General features: G+C 51.5%; 2 protein-coding genes across 2 annotated transcripts in view; one reads left to right on the top strand and one right to left on the bottom strand.

Annotated features, from left to right (window-relative positions):
- CSUI_005130 (fatc domain-containing protein) overlaps positions 1–16,849 on the top strand; it is a 44,313-nt gene extending 27,464 nt beyond the window's left edge. The window contains exons 18-36 of the mRNA XM_068065309.1: positions 111–272; positions 1,246–1,489; positions 2,007–2,407; positions 3,438–3,610; positions 4,185–4,329; positions 4,889–5,001; positions 5,546–5,618; positions 5,951–6,088; positions 6,582–6,685; positions 7,008–7,124; positions 7,487–7,586; positions 7,899–8,036; positions 8,328–10,117; positions 11,052–11,848; positions 12,529–13,040; positions 13,983–14,133; positions 14,737–14,811; positions 15,439–15,506; positions 15,824–16,849. Coding sequence (XP_067922721.1) covers positions 111–272; positions 1,246–1,489; positions 2,007–2,407; positions 3,438–3,610; positions 4,185–4,329; positions 4,889–5,001; positions 5,546–5,618; positions 5,951–6,088; positions 6,582–6,685; positions 7,008–7,124; positions 7,487–7,586; positions 7,899–8,036; positions 8,328–8,810 — 2,391 coding nt within the window. The 3' untranslated portion in view covers positions 8,811–10,117; positions 11,052–11,848; positions 12,529–13,040; ... (2 more) ...; positions 15,439–15,506; positions 15,824–16,849. The remainder of the gene's footprint in view (positions 1–110; positions 273–1,245; positions 1,490–2,006; positions 2,408–3,437; positions 3,611–4,184; positions 4,330–4,888; positions 5,002–5,545; positions 5,619–5,950; positions 6,089–6,581; positions 6,686–7,007; positions 7,125–7,486; positions 7,587–7,898; positions 8,037–8,327; positions 10,118–11,051; positions 11,849–12,528; positions 13,041–13,982; positions 14,134–14,736; positions 14,812–15,438; positions 15,507–15,823) is intronic.
- Positions 16,850–17,305: 456 nt separating this feature from the next.
- Positions 17,306–20,670, bottom strand: part of CSUI_005129 (longevity-assurance domain-containing) — a 7,976-nt gene continuing 4,611 nt past the window's right edge. Inside the window, exon 6 of the mRNA XM_068065308.1 lies at positions 17,306–20,200. Within this exon, the coding sequence (XP_067922720.1) occupies positions 19,963–20,200 (238 nt within the window). The 3' untranslated portion in view covers positions 17,306–19,962. The remainder of the gene's footprint in view (positions 20,201–20,670) is intronic.

The raw sequence follows: 20,670 nt of genomic DNA, 5'->3' as shown, positions 1-20,670 counted from the left end.
CCGCACGCCGCTTCGGGTTGAAACAAAACTACGATCTGGGCGGAATTCCTGTGACTCTAGTTTCTATTCCTCTCCGGTGTATGCTCCTGTGCGTCCGCTTTGTCTGGCAGGGCCAGGTCTCTGAGGGTCTTCAGGCTCTAAGTCTTCTCGCGAGCTTCTCAACTCCTTTCTCCCTCTCCGCAACGGTGCCCTCTGCAATGGTGCTGTACATACAGCAGGCCACTAAACGTCTTCTACTTCCTGCAGAAGGCGCGATTGCTTGTTTCGAACAGGTAGGCAAAGGCGAGGAGGAACAGGCGGTCTCAGTTCGCTTTGATTCCTGACCCAGCCGTACTGTCTTTCTTGGGGATTGGAGTTTCAGAGCAACTCTGTAGAGGACAACGAAAAGGGAAAAAGTCTACCTTGCGTAGTATGGGCTCGAGAACATTTACTATGCGGTAGCATGCCTGGCTTGATGCGCGTCTGTTTAGTGGTCTCCGGAAGGGGCACTAATACCCGCAGGCTTTGTTGTGTAGCCTACGTCGCCCAACCAGGCAGTACGAAAGAGGAGGCCGGAGCACCGGCCAATCAGATATAACGTTCCGCCCGGAAAGATAAGATCTCATGGCTGGCTTGACGCGGTATTTGCAAGGGATTGACTGGCCTTTTGAATCTGAGCACACGAGGGTGCGCATGCAGTTGGCACACTCTTGACCCCGTGGTTCACCCCTCCTTTTCTATTATAGGAACTCCGGAGTTGTCCTCGTGAACCTGAGAGCCAACAATTGAGTAAACAAACGGCCTAAGGAGAGCTGAAAGCTCCATTTTCTTTATGTACCCAGGCACCTCTTCAGATACATGCGGCGGCGGCTGGTTGAAAGAGTTTCCTATGGCGCCCCCATAACTCTGAATTCACTTCGCAGGAATACCAGGCTCATCTGGTGGACCGCTTTGATGTCGGGTAGAACTCACTTCATGAGCGGGAATGAGCAGTGGTCATGTCTGCTGCTCGGTTGCCAACAGGATGGCAACAGCTAGTCCGAAAGGAGCTGAGGTGCTCCTACACTCCTGATGATTGATTTGTTTTGTTTCTGTCGGAAGTTTCGAAGTCCTCTGGTGTACCCAGGCTGCCCACCCATTCACAAACGGACGCTGTGCTCAACGGCGACTAGAGGGGCTGCAGGAGGGATTGTTTCTCTATCGAGTGTTTGACTTAGTGGCCGGGGACTTTTTCTCTCGCTTCTTTTCTGTTACGGTGTGTTTCAGGCTGTACGGCAGCAACAGGAGAGCTCCGGTGTGTACTATCAGTATGCGCTTTTTATCGACTCACTCATCTCCACTCGTCTAGAAGAGGAAAAATCCCGACCGCCCTCTCTTTTTTCGCATATTGGTCAGCAAGGCTATGCCACCTCTACATCATCGTCGGGAGGGGGTAATCGACAGCCTCAGTCTGCAGGGGCTGCGTCTCCATCGCGGCTTGCAGTTGTCCCAGGCAGGACAGACAGAGCAGGTGAGCCTCGTTGCTATCTGGCTATCTACTCTGCCCAGTCGGGAAGCTAGCCTTGGACGAGCGATATCTTTGCCCTCGTGCTCGCATTGCATGTTTGTCCGCCCGTTTCGGCACGTCGGGTGGTTGTCTCTGGAAAGGCGTGGTATACGAGTCTGTCAAAGGATGCAGCGGGACTGCCGTACCCAGCACTCTACCCTCATCCCTCTCTTTATATACTCTGAGGTGAGCGTTGATGAATGGCTTCATACAGCTGCACGCAGAGACCATTCTAGATTTTCCTGTTACTGTCCTTTCTAAGCGACCGCAATCCTTGGGACGGGACCGGCGACTGACCACCTGGCTGCACATGCATGTCTTGCAACGAAGTTGTGTCTGCCTCATGTCCGTTCAGACCTGGCGCTGCCGTTTCTCGTCTGCGAAGCCATCCGCCTATACCTCAAGTGTCTTTGTTGTCTCCCACATTCTCGCCAAGGCAAGAGCCTTTCGTCCTCTTCCCCACTATGGTGGGCCTCTGCAGAAGCAGAGCGTGAAGAAGCTGCCCGCCAGCAACACCACAGCACGCATCGCGTTTCTGCGTTGCTTTTCACCTTTTGTACTCCCAATACCTTCATCACGCCTCATACCAGGCTAGATTTGCGCACGTGCGAGATGTACGCGGAGCGCCTCACCCGGGTGGTAATGCGAGAAGAAGGTGCACGCGTACCTCCACAGTACTGGTTCGAGGTCGTTGAGCAAATCGCGTGTCGTTGCCAGCATCCTCTTCTCGGCCGTGAGGTCTGTGGAGCTCTTTTAGCCCGCCTGATGAGCCGATACCCCTGGAGGACACTGTGGCACGTTGTCAGCCTTGGCAACACTGTCGTCCGCGATCGAAGCAGACGCGAGGCCCTTACGCGTACCTTAGAGACGATTGTAGCACAAGTACGTCTGTCTTTCAGTAGAGGAGGCTTTATTGAGGAACTGCAAGTCGGAGTAATTAGGGCTGTTTTGTTTGTCTCGTGCTGAGGATACGATTAGTTAGATCTTGGCGGGGACTTATTGCGCCCGTGGTGCTCCCACACGCAGTCCTCGTGATATGACAGGAGCAAAGACCGGTTTTGCTCTTGTCATATCACGGCTCTCTCGCGCGGTGATAGTACGAACTGAATATATGACCCTAGCTGTCTGTGAGGTATTCAACGCGGGAAGCTGACTGATGCTCACATGGCCTCGAGCAAGTCATAGAGCTGAGTGATGCGTATGTAGGTTGAACTGTACGTGGGAAGCTGCCAGCATGTGTACCAGGTACCCGATAGTTAGAAGATATTGCTCGATTCATTGTGAGAAGCTGAAGACAGAGAGAAAGAGATTTCGATTGCGTCTGTTTTCATTCTTGGACTGACAGCGCATGCAGTGTTGCCTGCGTTTGTGTCGACGAGGTAGATACGCAAGCCTTTATGCTCTCCGTCCGCTGTTGCTGTTCGGGCTCAATGTCGTTCTTTCCGTTGCTGTCACGGTGAAAGGGGGAATACAGCCGCATTGCTTGCAGTGAAGGCTTCGTGCACCGTTTCCTAAACTTGCGCATCTTCCCCATGTGAATCGCCAGTCAGGTCGAAGCTTCTCAACCAGCTGGAAGATTCCTTCCCCCTCTAAGCCCGTACCCATCAAGATGCCTCGTTACTGCCGCACTTGGGTCTCACAATTTGTGGGTCTCTACATCTTTTTCTTGCACATCACCCGGGATGCTGTCACGTCCAAGAGCGGCTGTTCCGGATCAGCGGCCTGGAGAACGTACATTGTTGTACTCGGGCCAGCGCATTCAACTTAGTATCGTGTACTCCCCTGGTGTCGTGTGTAGTTATATCTGAGTTTCAGTCCCGAGGGACACTCTTGAATGCCTGTTTGTTTGTCTTCGCCCCGTCTACTGCCCTTGGTTTTGGGGACTCTTTCGTTTGATTGATTCATCACTCAGGCTGCAGATATGCAGAAACGGGCCTCGCCATCGACACCTCCTTGTCAGAGAGTCATCGACATCTATAGAGTTGCAGCTCGATTTGCTAAAGAGATGCACAAAGTGGCGATGGACGAGGAGATTAGACGAGAGGACGCGCTTAATGCAAGCAATCGTTATCCCGAACTTTATGCGTGAGAGGCTTTACACGGACAGAGTTTGCACCTCTCACTGTTTGTCTCTTCCTGGTGACGAAACGACAGCACAGTACCTGGTAACAGTAGTCAACAGTGAGGGGAAGGTTCATCCACATAGTAGAAAGATTCGATATCTGTGCTCCATGGTCATCACATGGAGTCCCCAAGTAGGGTCGCTCGATTCAGGCTCTGAACCGTCACTGGTCATCTCGACAGACAACGCCTTTGAAGAACCTGTTCTTGAATACAGGCGCATATTCATGTGTAAGTATGGGTCTAGTAGTGATAGGTATCATGTACGGCTAATTTGATCTAATCCTATCGGCGGACAGGTGGAGGAGCATGTTCTGTGTTCTTCTCTTCCTAGGTTTCAGAATGCTAGTGCCTGATAAATTGGTGTTACAGAGAAGCAAGGAAGGAAAGGAGTGTGAGGGTGGGAGAATGAGCTCCTTTAAGCTCATTTACACTTGGTGTGGGTGCCGACCTGATCTGGATCTAGTCCTTTCGGGTAAAGCAACACGATCGTCGTGTCAGCTTATAGCAGCTACGGTGTTTCCCCCGCTTTGTTCAGCATGTTCTCTCCGGAGCTCTCCCCGGGAAGTCAGGTCGCGAGTGTCGCTGTGCCGACACAGGCGAACCTCCAGGTTGGACCGGCTGACGCCTCTGGTGACACGTCTTCCCTTGTAACAATCGTCTCGGTGTCTACCCAAGTCCAGGTTAGCCGAGGTTTGCAAGTGACCGTTTCTCGACGAAAGTTCATTCATGGTCTTCACCTTGTGTAATCACCATTTTCAGTTCCCATTCCCAAGGTATGCGTGTTGAGCCTTCCCTTTGAGACGGAAAGACGTAGTCAAAAGAACGAGAGAGAGACACAGTACTTGGATTCGAGGAGTTGCAAGATGCTAGCCACATGCGTCGCCTGTGGAGTCTGTGTTTGCTGCTCAAGTAGATTCTCGAGAGGCGAATGTTTGTGCCTAGGCATCTGTCTGTGGTATCAGTCGTTGTATGTGAAAGGCCATTCAGCGCCGCTTTAGTGTGTGACATGAGGACTCGACCGTTTTTTTTCCGTATTGTCTCGATGCTAGTTGTCAGCATTCCGACTATAGTCTTTTCCACTGTGTGGTGACTCGTTATCGGAAGATATGTGCTGGGGGCATATGCAGCCGTTTCAAAGACAGGTGGCAAGAGATTTCTTCTCCTAGTAGGATGGCTTGACCGTTCTCCATGCGCCTCTAGAAAGCGTCAGTATCCTTTACGATGGTATCCTTCGCTCAGGTTTTCCCCAGCAAACAGCGTCCCAAGAAAATGACTGTCCTTGGAAGTGACGGTCGCACTTACAGCTTCCTCGTCAAGAATGAAAGACATGGGGATCTTCGAAAGGACTCTCGGTATGCCCTGTCTTGCGAAATCGCCAGTGTTTCAAGCCCCGTGGGGCGGGAGTGTTCGTTGAAGCCGTGTGTTTCTCTCTCGGTGTCAGCGTGGGTCGCGAAGCTGCCAGATTTCACCGTCATGGTTTGGGGGGGGGGTAGTAGCTATTGGGTTCTTCAGCACGCGGTTAGCCTCTCAATCACTCTTGTTTCTTCCTGGTCAGCTCTTCGTTCAAACTTGCGAACTCAGTAACTTTTTTTGGTAAGCCTCAAATACACAGCCTGACGAGAGGCACATGAACTCTTTCAGTTGCAAGTTAAATCCCCCACCGCTTACTTGTGGCTGGCGTCCCCCCCTCGCTGTCAAGTCACAGGTGTGAGGCGCTTCATCGCGGGAAACATGCTTCTTCTTACAGAATCACTTACTGTCGTACGTCCCGATTGCGGATCGCCCCCCACTTGTCTATCTGGTCTGACGTGTGTCAGGTGTAGTTTTCTTTGTAGGAGTCCTCCGGTGATGATATACCCACATTTCTCTGTTGTTTTACACTTTCGTGTGCTGCAGAACTATGGGATTAGCTGAGAACGTCAACAAACTGTTGGCTCACGATCCTGTCTGTCGGGCGAAAAATCTGAGGGTAAGCGATCACTCTGCGACATCTCCGCCTTTCCTTCCTGTGTCCTCGCCGTTCCTGCTCACTCGTGTTTAAGATTTGGAGGTGCTTAGCTTCGCCGTTTTGCCTTGTTCGCTGAGTTTTGAAGTGAGGGCGGCGAGACAAGAATTTCAGGCGAGGCAGAGCCGACAGTACAGTTTTTTTATATGCCGTCGTGAATGTGCCAACTCTGTTTGATGACAGATGCGCTCCCCGAGAGAGCCTCAAACTCGTAACACCTTGTGGCTTTCACCGAGGTGAACTGTCGCCTGGCAGATAGGACTGGATGTGTCTGCTTTTTTTTTTCTTATTGACAGCTAAAGACTTTTTCTGTCACGGTCTTAAGTGAGGTGACGGGCATGATTGAGTGGGTCGAGGGGAACACGACCCTACGAAAGTGTGTCTGGGCGCTCTACCATGAGCTTATTCCAGACTTCCCCTCCATCACTGCCGAGGTAGGGTAACCGTATATGAAGACAGAACTGCATTCAGCGCTCTTTGGGTCTTTCTGAAAACGCTCTCTTCGTGTCGTTTGACGTTAGGGAGCACTCGCTTTCTTCGCGGCACCGGAGAGCGCCAGCACTCCCAACAACCGCGGCTGCAGCGGCGCGTGTGGTCAGAAGTGGTCCTCTTTCTTTTGAGAAGGGGCTGTCACTCAAAACAGGGCGGTATGCTTCGTCACGAGTTTAGGCCAAGCGGCGACTGACATTCACCAGCATGCAGTTCATTGCAAGCATTGCCAACCCTCGTGTCCCCCACCGTAGGCACAACTAGATTGTCACAGAGCCGCAGAGGGTATCCACCAGGGGGGGGCACTCATCTTGAAAGGAACGTTGCGCGCGACATTGTCTCCTGTTCTCTGGTCGTTGATTTTCTGTTTTTGTACCCTTCTATATCGTATGACGTAAACTCAGCTCCATAGCGGATGTGACCCTTGTGATGCTGCAGGTCGTCAAAGCCTTTCAGCGGGCTCAGAGTAAACGCGACCACGCGGAGGCGTACCGCGTTTTCACTCAGGTCGCCCTGAACAAGATACCTCCAGTCATGCAACGGTAAGAAGGCGTGACACACGAGTACTTGTAGGCTCTCTGGGGCTATAAGGCGGAATTCGCATGCAAATTAACCCGTGGATTCTTGGTCACCATTGCACGGGGCTGGAACAATCATCGCAGGAGAGCGAGCCCGTTTTGGGCGGTGGCCAATAGACACAGAGGCCTGTTCTGTCCGACAAACCTATGTCGTACAGTCGCATGGAAAGCTCTTGGCTTCGGGCTAACCTCAGGAGACGTCGCGCAGGCACGGCCACCTGCTTGGACCCGCGACAGCGGCGTGGAGTCCCCTTAATGTCTCTTCTTTTTTTCTGCATTCTTTCAGGCTGTTCTTCAAGTGGTTCAGTGACAACCCATCGAAATGGTACCGTTCACGGCGAAACTACGCTCGTACTCTGGCGCTTTGGTCATTCTTCGGATTCATCATTGGTCTCGGAGACAGGTATAGAGGCACATTCGTGTGAAAGGACAAATAACTTTTGTTTCGTCGAGAACCGTTTCTCAATTGTATATTTCTTTGTTCGGATCACCGCTCCGCGGAATCCTCTTGCTAGGTCCAACACCAGAAGCGACTGATTGCTTGGGGTTTTCATCCTGCCAGTCTTTCCCTTCTCAAGCGGTCCACATGCTGCCTGGGGCGGCTCCGGTCATTGTTAGAAGAGGTACGGAGAAGTTCCAGAAGCAAGCTCCGTGTACAGACCTAGTCCGGCATACTGGGTCTCTTTTTCAGGTTGGACAGCCTCCGGCTCCCCGACGTGAAGGGTAGGGTACCCATAGTTCTACTCTTTCTGCGTGGACGCTCAGGCATGGAGAGAACATCTTGCTGGACTCGTCGGATGGGACAGTGATGCATGTTGACTTTGATTGCTTGCTTGAGAAAGGAAGGACTCTTCCTGTACCAGAGGTACGTACAAAGACTGCCGTCACCACTGAGAGAAGCCGAGCACTACTTTGTGTGTCCCTCTTTCAGACGACCTCAGCACGCATTTGACCAGCTCCTTCAACTCTGATGGGCGTCGGCCGATAGAAGGCTGAGTCAGCAAATGATGACTTTTGAAAAGAAATTTTGACTCGCTTTAAACAAGGAGAAGCGCACGGCTGAAAGCACCACACTAGAAAGAATGCAGGGGTATTGTTCTTTTTACGTGGAAACGTTTCAAAAAGAAACCCATGGCGGGAGTTTGGAGGTGTATTCTTGTGTTTGTCTTGTACACAGGTGGTGCCCTTCCGACTCACACAGAATCTGGTCAGCTGTCTGGGAATGACGGGAGTGGAAGGCGTTTTCAAGGTGGCGGCAGTCAGCACGATGAGCGTTATGCGGCAGAACCGGGACAGCCTTATTTCTATTCTCATGGTAAGAGTTCTTGCTCATTTTCTTTCACACGGAGGAGAGTCCTGTCTTGGGTCATGTTCGCAAGCACAAGCCTTCTGTCTACGCTTGTGTTCGACACATATACCTGTATAGTCCCAGGTAGATAAATGTCTTGTTATGCATGCACCTGCAGCCGTGTCGTGACTTAACTCAGTATAACGAATGACTTCTTTCATAGTTGTTTTTGCTGCACACGGAATAGGAAATAGACGTCTGGTAGTACTACCGGGCTGTGAACAAGATGTCGGGTGATTTTCTTCTTATCCGGCTCAGAACTTCGTGCACGATCCGCTTATTGAATGGCGCCAGGCGACCGCTCGTCATGCCCAAGTACAGCAGCAGCAACAACGCAAACAAGGACAGTCCCTTCTTGGACCAGAGGCAAGTGACGGATGGGAGAAGCTGGCATACGAGTGTCTAGTTGAGATTGACTATAAACTGAGCGGGGGAGTGGGTGTGACCGCCCGGTCGCTGCCCCCTCACATCCCCTTGGCAATTCTTGGTTCCAACACTCAGCCTGGAACAGACAGCGGAGGTTCACATGCAAGCGGAAAGACGAAGGGGGGGAGCTTTGATGGCCGACTCACCGGGGCAGCGCTCGGAGAAGAAGGAAATGTAGTCAGGGGCGGTGAAGGACAGCTGAGTAGTCCTTCGAACTCGCTGCCGGTTCAAGATCAAGTACATGCCGTGGTCCAGTCCGCAATGTGTTTGCACAATCTGTCCCGAATGTATATTGGTTGGGTGCCGTGGTTATAGTGAACAATGTCAGGACGGAGTCACGACGATGTAGGCACGTCAGCCTCAGGATGAAGATGTGACTGCATGATTGTCGGAGACCTCAGCTGTCGCGTGAAGACTCCAAGTACAGATGTACGGAAGAGAGATTATCTCCCAGTGTGCAGCTTTTTGTCAAATGAGCAGAAACAAACACCTTCTTCGCGAGCTGTGGGTCCGCAACAGTGTGGCAGCAGATAGCAGGGGCGAGATGATATTTTCTTTTGCGTGCGGCGCGGGCCAAGGTCGCTACCATGGCGAAAAAAAAAAAAAGTGCTGCTTCAAGATTCTGGTTCTTCTTATGGCCGAGCCATTGTGCTGCGTTGCGGAGAAGCCGGGGTGTTCTGAAAGGTCCGCCTAAAGAGCACCGTGGATATTGCCCACGTTACGCGACACGAGGAGCATGAATGCTAAAAGCTCCGAGTAGAGACGTACTACCTCCGGACGTGGGTGCCCTCTGTCCCAGCGTCCACGTGCCGTGAGGCAACGCGCCTTTCCTAACTGGACTAGTCCGTAGAGCCTTCTGGGCACAGATAGCCTGGCGGGCCTCAATGCTAGAAACTCACTCCCTGAAACCGGGGAGTTTTTGAGCGCAAGAGAGGCCGTGCGCCCATGTGGCGGACTCGATGACTCCGTGAGATACTTTCAAATTCGTTTGCTTCCTTTCTCGAAGGGAGGCGCAAGCTTCACCGACTCAGAGTAATAACGGTTTTTTTACTGCGGTCCACAGCTAGTCCAGTGCAGGCTATGAAGCCTTTAGTCGGGTGCGAAATCTTACTACCGTATAGCGACACTCTTAGAGGGATCACCAAGCAGGCACGTTTCGGGGCACGTGATGTGTGCCTGTAGGGTACACTCACTCGTCTGTGAACACCTACGCTGGTGTGCCGAGAAGCTTACGCCATGACGTACGGAAAAACGCGTCTGGGCGCCCAGGGACCAAATGTCTCACGTGACCTCTGCTCTAGTGGGCTCTGTCCGTGAGCGCCCGGAGAAATTCAAAGGCACCCCAACTCTGCCATACTCGGAAGCAGTAAACTTTCGTCTCCTCCAATAGCGAGACCTCCACTCCGGAGGCAGCTTCCCTCGAATGCCATTTCTACAGTGCAGCGGTGGGACGTTTCGTATTCGGGCGTCTTCCGTCCTCGGGACTTTTCTCTTCTTTTGCTTGTTCAGGTCCGCTTGGCAACCGGCAGCACGTCTTCAAGCGGACCTGAACATGAGTTGTTCCATTGCGAGTGTCTCGAAAGAGCCTGCATGCATGCGAAAAGGGACCCGCCTGCAAATGTGTAAGACTCTTCTGAGAGGGAACCTCGAGGCCACAATGGGGTTCACGACTGTCTAGCTGCCAAACTGCCGTTTCGTCTGTCTTTCTTCCTTCCGTGCGTGGGTGCTTTTCAACCGCGGTATTGTCAAGCTGCAGTGATCTGCGTACCGCGGGCACTGTTGGTCACTTGGGCAGGTTGCCGTTTCCTGTCAGAGTCTTAGATGCTTCCTTGCAGGACTGAGGATCAACTCACTAGCGCCGCTACATGGGACTGTATTTCGGTTGCAGAAGTGTGCAAGTTGTGTGACCTGGCATACCATTACAGCGTATCGCTAGAGTCGCGGTGCAGTGAGTTTTCTCCCAACCTTTTCGCGTAGTTTTTGGGTTGTTCCGAGGTGCACCCGAACTTCTATTCCGGACATCGCATATGAAGGCTCTCGTATGGAAGAGAGTGAAGATAGGGTATAGTTCAGCGCGGAAGAGTAGGGAGGGTGAAAGCACGCGCAGAGAAGGGGAGAACCGCGCGTGGTTCCTTTGTTAGCTGGAAGACTCGCACGGTTGCTCAATCTGAATGCGCAGTTGGGGTCTTTGACCAGTGCAACGGCCACTTCAACTTCCGGCATTATCTGATATCTTTTGAGGTGCATATATCAGGTTTCAGAATCGGTCTCTTGCTAAGGGCGAGGACGAGGGTTGACGCCTGAGGCCAAACAAAAACAGAAGAGCTCCTTCTGCCAGGGGCGCAGCGTGCGTGGCCTTCGGCGATCGTGTCGACACTTCAGTACTAATAGAAGCCGTGAGGAATGTGCGCTTTCCTCTGTGGCAGTACCACGTAGAATAGTAGGCACGGTGCAGTGACAACTATGCGCCGGCTGTGCTTGAGTCTCGTTACTTGTTGACATTTCGCTATCAGTCCGTGACGCTCTGGTCTTCCTTGTCGTCATTCACCATGGCAGACACATCATGTCCGTCAGATCCGACAGCTGCTTCGCCGCCCTCGACTTTCAACCCACTCCCGTCGCTGTCACGCCCACCGTCAGTGAGTTCCAGGCCCCCCTTTCCTGCCGCGTCGTCCCTTCCATCGGCTTTTCTAGGACCGTCGTCTTCTTCTCATGCATTCCCACCCTCACAATCCACACAGATCGGCTTTATTCCCTCTTCTTGCTTACCAACACCTGCTCCAGGAGGGGTGTGTTGTGTGGCTCCGTGGGCATCGACCTACCGTCCTCTCCCCGGTGTCGCCGGACTTCCTGGTTCGGGGGTTTTGACTTCCTGCATCGGAACGACTCCAGGCGCGGAACTCAACACAGCCGCAGCTGATGACATAGAACTGAAGCCTGGCGCCTGCAGAAAGAAAATACGGTCACTCCGCGACCTGTCATGTTGGACTACCAGCCATAGCCATAAAGAGTATATCCGTTTTCTCAAGCGTCTTTCAGGAGCTGTCTCGGACAGAAGTGCCGTACGCCAGTTGCGGCAACTGCCAGTGAGAAGCGGACAAGCATCCGAGGGAGCTGCGCACACCACCGATGCGTCATCTTCACTTACACCTGAAGAGCGGGCCAGAGCTCTTGCAGCGCAGCTGATAAGCGAACAAGGGAATGAAAGTTTACCCCCCGTTAGTGACACGGTAATCGGAGTGCTAAAGCTACTGCTACAGCTGAGTGATTGGATTGGTGAAATCCCTCCAGTCGAGCAGCCCATGCGTTTTGGAAATCGGGCATTTCGTACCTGGCATCAGCGCCTGAAGGAGGTGAGGAAGAACTGCCCTTCATAGCTTACTGAAGTGTCTCCTTCGAGATCCGTGGTCCGGTTTGCACTTTTTCGCCGTTTTATTGTGTACGCCAGGAACTGAGGACTGTTGCTTTTATAGAGGAATAAGACTTCCTCTGGGTGCCGGCATATCGTCTTCTCCCGACTCCAGCAGAGTCTCTCGAAGAAAGGAAAGGGCCCTGTTCTGGGGTGATGGTTCGCTTCTTCGTGCCTCGTGTGGCGGTCCTCGTACTTATCTTCCTCTCGTTTTCGCTTGCCGCGTTTCAGTCTGATTTTTGTGGCACAATCAGAACACCCCATGTATACCCTTGAGAGACCTTCTGTAGTCTAAGCCACTAGTCCTCGATAGTGATCTACCGGCCCTCCCTGGAACCAGACTGACGTGTCACTTCTTTTCTCCCTGTCTCGCTCTGTGCATATGTGTGCGTAAGCATAGAAAGTCTTTCTATACTTGTCACGCTGATCGGGCGTTGAGAGACTTCTAGGGGGGGGGAGCGAGCCGGCCTTTTGCTCACTTCCTCAGGGAGCGTACAGTTCACTTCGCCGTCTGTAACAGGCCCACACCCGACATTGAATCAGTAAAACACACTTGCTGTCCATACAAGAAGACGAACAGGCCTATCCTCGCATTCGTTCTCATCCTTTTTTCTACCTTTCTAGAGATGCCGCGATCTGCTTGACACGATTATACCATCAAGTCCGGCACCACCACCCCCGCCTCGAAGTGTTCCTGTTAGCTTCGACGCCATTCCCGAAGAGGAAAGCGAGACGCCTCCACAGGAAGACAGTGGAGACAGTTCGGATGCTTCACTACCAACGAAGGGGCAAGCGTTGTCAGATTCGTCAGGTGCACACACAGATTCGAACCAAGGCGAAAAGAGGAAAGAAACGAGTTCTCCCTCGAAGTCAGCTCCCCGTGCTCCTGTCAACGCCGATGAGCGAGGCCTTGAGAAGTTGCATGCGAGCACAACAGAGAACAACACCTCCGTACGAGACCAACTGTTGAGTGAGCTAGAGGATTATTGCTGTCATGCTTTTGGTGATAACAAGAGGCTGGACTATGGCACAGGTCATGAAGTTGCCTTTGGAATTTTCCTATTCGTCCTCTTCGAGGCCCAGGTGCTTCAGTCGCCTTCAGATGATGCTGCCGCTGTTCTCCTCATATTCACTCAGTAAGGCCAAAGTTGTACGGTGTTGATACACAAGCCCTGCCTGAGTAACGTGCAGGTGTCTCTCTCTGTTCAGGCTTGTACTCCTTGCGTTCTCCAAACTATTTCTGGTGTGGCTTTGCTTCGGCTGAGTCGAAGAAATAGATCCGTCGGAGTACACGGTCGTGTACCGACTGAATTCATAGGGTGTCGCGTTTGCCCCCTGGCTGGACTTTGAATCTATAGGTGGTCCCTTGTCCAGCCTCATCACGCTCTTCGTGCATAATTAAGGCCATATCAAGTATGAAACCAAAGTATATGCATTGTATGTATCCATATGTACGCAGTCCGCGTCTCCGCTTTTCACGCGGCGTCATTCCAGTGAAGTAGAAAATGAGTTTGGAGTCTTCGCACAGCTTTGAGAAACTAATTTGTCTGTCACACGGGATGTCGGTCGCAAGAAGAGGTCGACAAGCTCGTGTTCTTAAGTTGGAAAATGGAAGCTGAGTAGCTCATCCTGGAGTTCATCCACCTCGTAGAGATATCTGTTTAGCTGGCATGCCTTTCATTTTTGGGTGTGCATTGCAACACCTTGGTTGTTTCTCCTGTCTTTGTACTTCGGCCTGTCTTGCACCATTTATCATTGTCACGTTGCTTGCCGGGTGGAGGCCGTTTCGGCCCCGCTTGCGAGGAGTAGGTGCATGACGCTCACCCATCCTTCTCGCCACGGCTGTCGTATGTGGATGACTTTGTCCGTGTCCTCTGGTATATAGTACAGCTCATCGCATTGGCGCCAGGGTGGCCATGTGGTCCCATCTACCGTCTTTTTCTTCAAAATCGGCTGCTGTATCTTTTGGAGCTGGTAGTCTATCTCTTCACTGCCAGGGCACCCATCCTGTACACGCGATTTCATTCATGGAGTGCTTTAACTTTGCGGCTTTTTCTCTTCTCTGTCGTCGGCTACAGATATGTGGAGCTGTGCCATAAGTTACAGGTGACATATTCTCTAGAACCTGCAGGCAGTCGGGGTGCGTGGGGTCTCGACGACTTCCACTTCTTACCGTTTCTTTTTGGCTCTGCCCAGCTCGCAAGCAATCACTTCATCCACCCGGCGCAAGTAAGAGAAGACCATATAGTCGTTTCATCCTGTTAATGAACGGCTATGAGGACGCTATCGGATAGGACCGCAGAAGGGCGTGCATGTACAGCGAGCTCTCCCCGTGTCTGCTCGTGAGTACGTAGACATCACAAACATCTCCAATAAGCAAGACTGCTCTGTCGGGTTTTATCTTCGTGTAGTCGTGATGAGCGCACCGCTTCTCTTGTTGACAATAGTACTTAGAGGAGACAGGAAAGAAAAGGCAAGTGCTCAATAGAGAACGACCTCCAGGCGGACTTTTTTTCCCAGCACAAGAAGGGATTTTTTGGTGTTACTAGTCACGCGTCCATCTGGACGATACAAGGGCTATGCATGCCCCCTACATATAAGTTCTTCTATGGGAGTTCCCCGTATCCACTGGTGGCTTCCCAGGACAAACAGTTGCAGTTTATTCATATCGTGGTCTACTCTTTAGATTCCCGTGTACCGGTATGCTTCAAGAGATGGTGAACGTGTTTACTTAGAGAGAGAAGGTGAATTTTTTCATTATAGTGACGAGTCTGTTAGGGGGACGGCTTTAAAAAGGGAGACGCCGTCATTTGTTTGTGTCACTTGTTGCAGATAACTGATGCGATGATAGTTCATGAACTGGCACCTACGAATCTCTACTTCTGCTCCGTCGAGTACGTCACTCAGGTAAGAGGGTCTTGTTGTCTATAAGTGTTTCTTAGACGACAATACTCAGTGGAGATCGTTTTCTATTCTTTGTGTCTTCGCTCACTTCTCAAATGAGAGGGCCTCGTGCAATTCTCTCAGCCTTGGCTGTGTTTCTTGTGGCCTACTCTGGGCTCTCGCTGTTACGTTTTTCAGGCACTTCCATGAGAGGCGCATGGGCGGTGTATGCCTTCTTGTGTCTTTTCATAAGACTCTTGAAGCGCAGTTCGCTGACTGTTATGTGTCCTGCTCGTCGTGTGTGAAGGAGGGCTCGTGCTTTAGTCCGATCTCGTCTGGTGTGGAGAGACATGTTTAAATCAGAGCAGTACAGAGCTGCCGTTTTGTGAAGATTTTGTGGATATCAGCCAGCCGCCTCATGTGTGTAGTAAGGATACCCCAGTTGAAGTGTACTACTCAGCACGTTTTCTTGTCTGTATGGCGGAAGGTGTGCGGGTAGGGGAAGATGCCGGTGCATATATTAGATGCGTGCGGGCACACTACATTTCCGCTCTCTCTGACGCGAAGATAACATGCCGGTACCCTGAGAGAGAAAGAGACAGAAACCTGAAGATGTATGAGCTTTTTGTGGACGAATGACGTACTTCTCAGACCAAGAAGGGAGCTCCGTTTTCAGAATGTGCACCGATGCTCTACGACATCTCGGGAGTTTCTACCTGGTAAGGCGAAAAGTTGCAAAGCCACCTCGCTAGCAGCTCACAGCTCTCATTTCTCTTACGCTTGGAGTAAAAGTTTCTCAGGAACGTCAGATCCTTGTATAAGTCGATGAATCTCTGTTAGCCGTTTCCCAGGAGATTGATAGATGTGCTCGGGGTCGGTGTTCTTTTCGTTGGCGGTGGTTCATGTCTCTCTTGATCGAGCTATGATAGTTCTTCATTGTTCGTAGTGCTTTCCTAAAGTGCTCTCACTGAGCTTCTCTTCGCTCATTTGACTCTGTCCGTGGAAGTGTCTGTGTTTTTCGACTGCTTTTTTTCAGGCGGAAGATTCACACCGGCTTGATCAAAATGTATGAGTGTGAGGTCTTAGCCAAGTTCCCTATCGCGCAGCATTTTCTCTTTGGATCGTACTTCCCACTTTTTCTCGACAACGACTCGAGTCACATGATGAGCGCGCCTTCCTCTCATCCTAAAACGTAGCCATAGCCCTTCGTCCTCAGTGAAAGCAGACAAAGCAGTGAGAGTACATGAATGAACTTCTAGGTCTTCACTCATACACCGTCTACCTTCATATTCTTGTAAGCGAAGATGTATGCATTTATGTGTGTAGGGTGGTTTATCAGGTGAATGTTCGTCATGTGGGGCGGCGGCGCTTGGCAGCGCCAGAAGCACTTTCGGAAAAACTTCCGAACTCGCAGCTTAGTGGTATCTCTAGGCGAGGGTGGGTAGTCCACTCCTGCATATGGCAGTTGTGTTTCCGCTTCATCTCATGCTGTACGCGGTTGCGTGTTGACGGATGGCTTGCCGTCGGGTCGGGACACCAAGAGGAACACCGCTCGACATGGAAAAGTTGGCCCTGGCGCTGAAGGCTGCCGCGTGGCACAGTGACAATCTGTTGGATGGAGAAATCTTAGTTTTCAACCAGATAGAACAGTTGAATCTTGTCTTGTGCGCTGTATAAATGTACCGCGCAAATGAATGCCTATACCGCGATACGGCATGCCTAGGTAGATGTATGTATATGTTGCTTGCCGTGATAATGTTCTGCGCAACGACCGCAGTTTCCGTTGTGAGGAAAGCAACAGCAGGCAGATAAAGATCGCTTTTCAGACGGGAAAATGCGCATTTTGCTTGGATGGATTGCACGTAGTCGATTCACTAGGAAATAGATCGCGTCCGCCTAGCTCTGTAAGTTCTCAGTGAAGAGAACTGTGACCGTGCGTTTCCGAAACAAAATGGCGTACGCGCTTTACGCCTCTTCGGTATGCCTGTGGCATCCTTTGTCCTCCCGTATTTTGAGTGATAGGGGGGTTGCCTCTTGAAAGCCGGGACACTTCTTTTTTTTCAAGCGAAACAATCCCAACTTCTTCGAAGGGAGCCTGTGGGTTCATAAGCTCCGCAGGAGGAAACCCCCTAACCAGTTCACCTTCAAACCGCGAGCGCGGAGGACTTCCAGATGACAGGTACCCTGTGCTTGAGCATATACACCCACGAGCGTGTACGCACCTGTGTGGGCAGGTGACCTTTCTCCTGCTGCCCGTGATTTTCTGCGAGACTGTCTTCTCCATGAAGTATCAAGGAAAAACTCAGTCACCGAGGTTTCATCATTGCAGCGGGCTTCTGTCACAGGCTCCTGATCACACACGCTTCCGCACGACCAAAGAATGAGTGTAAGGCGGGCTTCGTCAAACGTGCCGACCAAGTTTCAGTCCCTCACTAAGATGGGCACGCGATCCTTCGAGACGCCGGGCATGCAGCCCTTCACAGGCTCGAGACTGTTCTGCCATTCCAAGAAGGCCAAAGTCGTCGGGCCATGTTTTGCTTAACTGAGCTCGGGTTTTCCGGCATGTGCCGACCACGGTGGAACGCGCGGAACAAGCATATACAGCGGATGCATCGACACACACATAAGCACGAAACCTGCGCCGCGGCTGACAGGAAAAAGAATGTCGCACGTTTCTTGGGATCAGCACTGCACATGAGAACGGAGGTAAGAGCGTGATTCCCTGGAGCCCGTCCGCACCATGGCAAACTGGGCGGGGCAATTTCAAAGGCCACACGGGAGATCCCGCAGGAGGCGAGTGAGTGCACTAAGTAGTCAATGTCAAGCATGTACACCCACATCAAGTACGCCTGTAAAAGCGTCGGCTGAGTTGAGGGATATCCGTATACATACATAGTGTGTCCATACCCGGACTCAATCACAGATTCGGAGCCGTCTAAGGAACTCGGAAAGACACATTGGGCAAACAGGAGAAGAGAGGTGTCTTTAAAGACAGCTTGGGAAAGAGCGGAACCAAAAGGCATTACACACCTCCGCATCTGTCTCAGTCACTCCCCCTCCTACACAAGGAAAGTGAAGAAAAACTGAGAATGTCACTTAGGTGTCCACCGAGCTGTACACGTACGTAGGAAAGTCCAAGAGACCTCACTCCACTCCACTGATGGCAGATGCAAAAAGCCCACGCACAGCCTAGATTTTGGGAGAAAACGCGCGCGGATGAATGAGCAGTAGATCCCATCGGAACTGGTGTCCACAAAAGCACCACGACCTCCGTCAGCCAGGCCGACAGTGCTTCGCGAAGAAAGATACCGCTGAAAAACTGCTGTTGTCCCGCGAATTTGTCTACGGTATAATACCCCCCTCCGAAGTCACCGGCACATGTAAGAGCACGTTAATCGACAGAATCGAGTAGACATTGAGTACAGCATACCCGGACACAAGCCCTAGAGGCATTTCTGTGAGCACGCAAACGTTTATATATCTACCTATATACATAAATGTATCTGTATTTGATGCGTCCACAGTGCCAATACCCTTCACGCCAAAAGCGCTCGTTTCGTGTTTTTTCTTGCCGGCACCAGAGAGAAGTGAACTCCCCCTGTGGCCTTAGCGCAGACGAGCGAAGTACCACGCGGCAACCAGACCCGGCAGCAGCGCACGATCGTGAAAAATTTTACGAGAGGCACACAACATGTGAAACAGAGAACAGTGTTATATATATATATATATGTATTTAGATATCCACTGGGGGAGGCACAAATGCCGTAGACGACGCAAGAGCACTATTGAGGAGAAACAATGAAGACATATTGAAGCAGAATGCGAGAACTCTACACGCATGCATCGCAAAACAAAGACGTTCTGCGGCAGTAGAATTTGAGGAATCGAATTGAGCAGTACAGCTCGGTCGTCTCTAGAAATCGAGCAAAAAAATAACCACCCACCGAGGGGCGAAATGCTGGGATGGTGATGTCGAGACAACCACGCATGAAGACCTTCGGTAACAGAACGGAGGAGCGGAAATGGCTTGCCCTTCGGCGGTATACTCACAGAGAGACGACTGTTCAGGATGCGACCCACGTGGGACCGAAGCAGCAAAGAATCATGGACTGGATGCACTAGAAGATGGGAGTCGGTAGACGCTCTTACGCATTCCCGCAGCTACACCTAAGCGGTTAGCAAACCGCATCACTGCGTGAACGAGCAACGGTAAACAGAGCACAACAAAATGAAGGGCCGCAACGCGTCAGTACACCCTTTCTACGTGGCTAACCAGGAGAAGGGGCTAGCCGACCTGTCACGCGTGGATCGAAAACCTTGGACCAAAGTGCCTCAGCTGCGAGAATGAGGGTTGGTTCGAACACAAATGGCGAAACTCTCTCGGGGCTTTGATGTAAGACTGCTGGGTGCCCCTCCGTGAACGGAGCTCTAACGAGGCAAGCAAGCCGCCTCAAGAATGGTGAGTCCATTCACACTCGGTACATCCACATGAGATGAGTCCCCGAGGGCGCGTTCATTCGACGCAGGTACGGACATACGTGTGTACGAAGAGATCACAGTGAGGAGACAGGGAAAAACAGAATGGAGTCGTAGCCTTTGATCGACAGCCGTTGCCAAGAAAAGAGATCTCAGCGTGAATGCCCTGTGCAAGCACAAGCGGCATGCTTTACCAAAGAAACACCTGTACCCTGCGCTCCACGGGCAAGCTTGTTCTGGCAACAACTTGTCTTCTCTCTTGCGTGAGAAGAGCGTTCACCTGAGAACCCGAAGTCCAGTTCACAGCCCGTCCGTGCAGACCTCGTGTGCTACTTACGTTCCTGTGTCCGTCTAGCTACCTATCCGTAGAACGCGGGCAAGCAGCAAATCGGTGACGCACAATGCAACTTGCTAGCCATATTCGACTTTCCTTCATATATTTTTGATACTGGAAGCCAGGGGTCCCTCACCCAAGCCCTTCAAGTTCGCCAAGCGATCATAGCGGATGATAGATACGTTCGCCGTAAAAAAAAGATTCCGGGCGTATGTACGTTTGTGTGTAATCTGGATACAATGAACGGAATTCCACTCCCCTGGCACACATTAACAAAAAAACTTCAAAATCGACATCTCATGCGTGCATGCATACATACAAAGACAGATTTTACTGTGAGAAGGAAGTGGGTAAAACGCGCTTAATTAAGAATGTCGCTTCCTGCCGCTGCTGCCGCTGCTGCTTCCACCTCCAGACCTCTTGTTTGCCACCCCAGCGCCGCGCCCCGATGTTGCTGGGGATGCATCGTTTCGCTTGTGCCTTGGGCTGGCTGCTGCTGTTGCTTTAACCGCTGCATCCTCGTCGGAGACGGCTGGCGCATGTAGATCGGACATTTGTCCACTTGTGCAGAAATGCAAGCACATCTTCACCATCAGGCCGAACCTACGGAGAGAAGAATAATGCCGTACAGGGGAACCCACATGTGTGCTTTCCTTGAGAAGACCAGGACGAGAGAGGTGTTTACTTGCATGCGTCACATATACAAAGAGAAGTAAACACACATTCAGCCATTTGTTGGATTTTACATTAGGAACAAGCACGTCACCCCATCTGATTGAGCTGCAGGTTCTCCAACGCAATCGGAGGGAGGCAACCGAACGCATGAAGGCTTCGGAAGAGAATGAAAAGAAAAACAAACTGGCACAGCCAGAATCTCTATGAAAAAACTTCTACATGCATAACCACGTCACCAACGATGTTGAATACGTGCAGCCCCGACACCTATATCTTTCCCCGGAACTGGAACCAAATGGCGGAGCACGAAACAAGGAAGGTAAGTGCTAGGCACCGCGCTTAACCCAAGTAAACACGCAAGGCAAAGCGGCCAACACAAAAAGATAGATAGATAGATA

This window comes from Cystoisospora suis (assembly GCF_002600585.1).
Source record: "Cystoisospora suis strain Wien I chromosome Unknown contig_2469, whole genome shotgun sequence".
NCBI lineage: Eukaryota > Apicomplexa > Conoidasida > Eucoccidiorida > Sarcocystidae > Cystoisospora > Cystoisospora suis.
The sequence above is the reverse complement of the archived record's forward strand: the minus strand, read 5'-3'. Positions and strand labels throughout refer to the sequence as shown.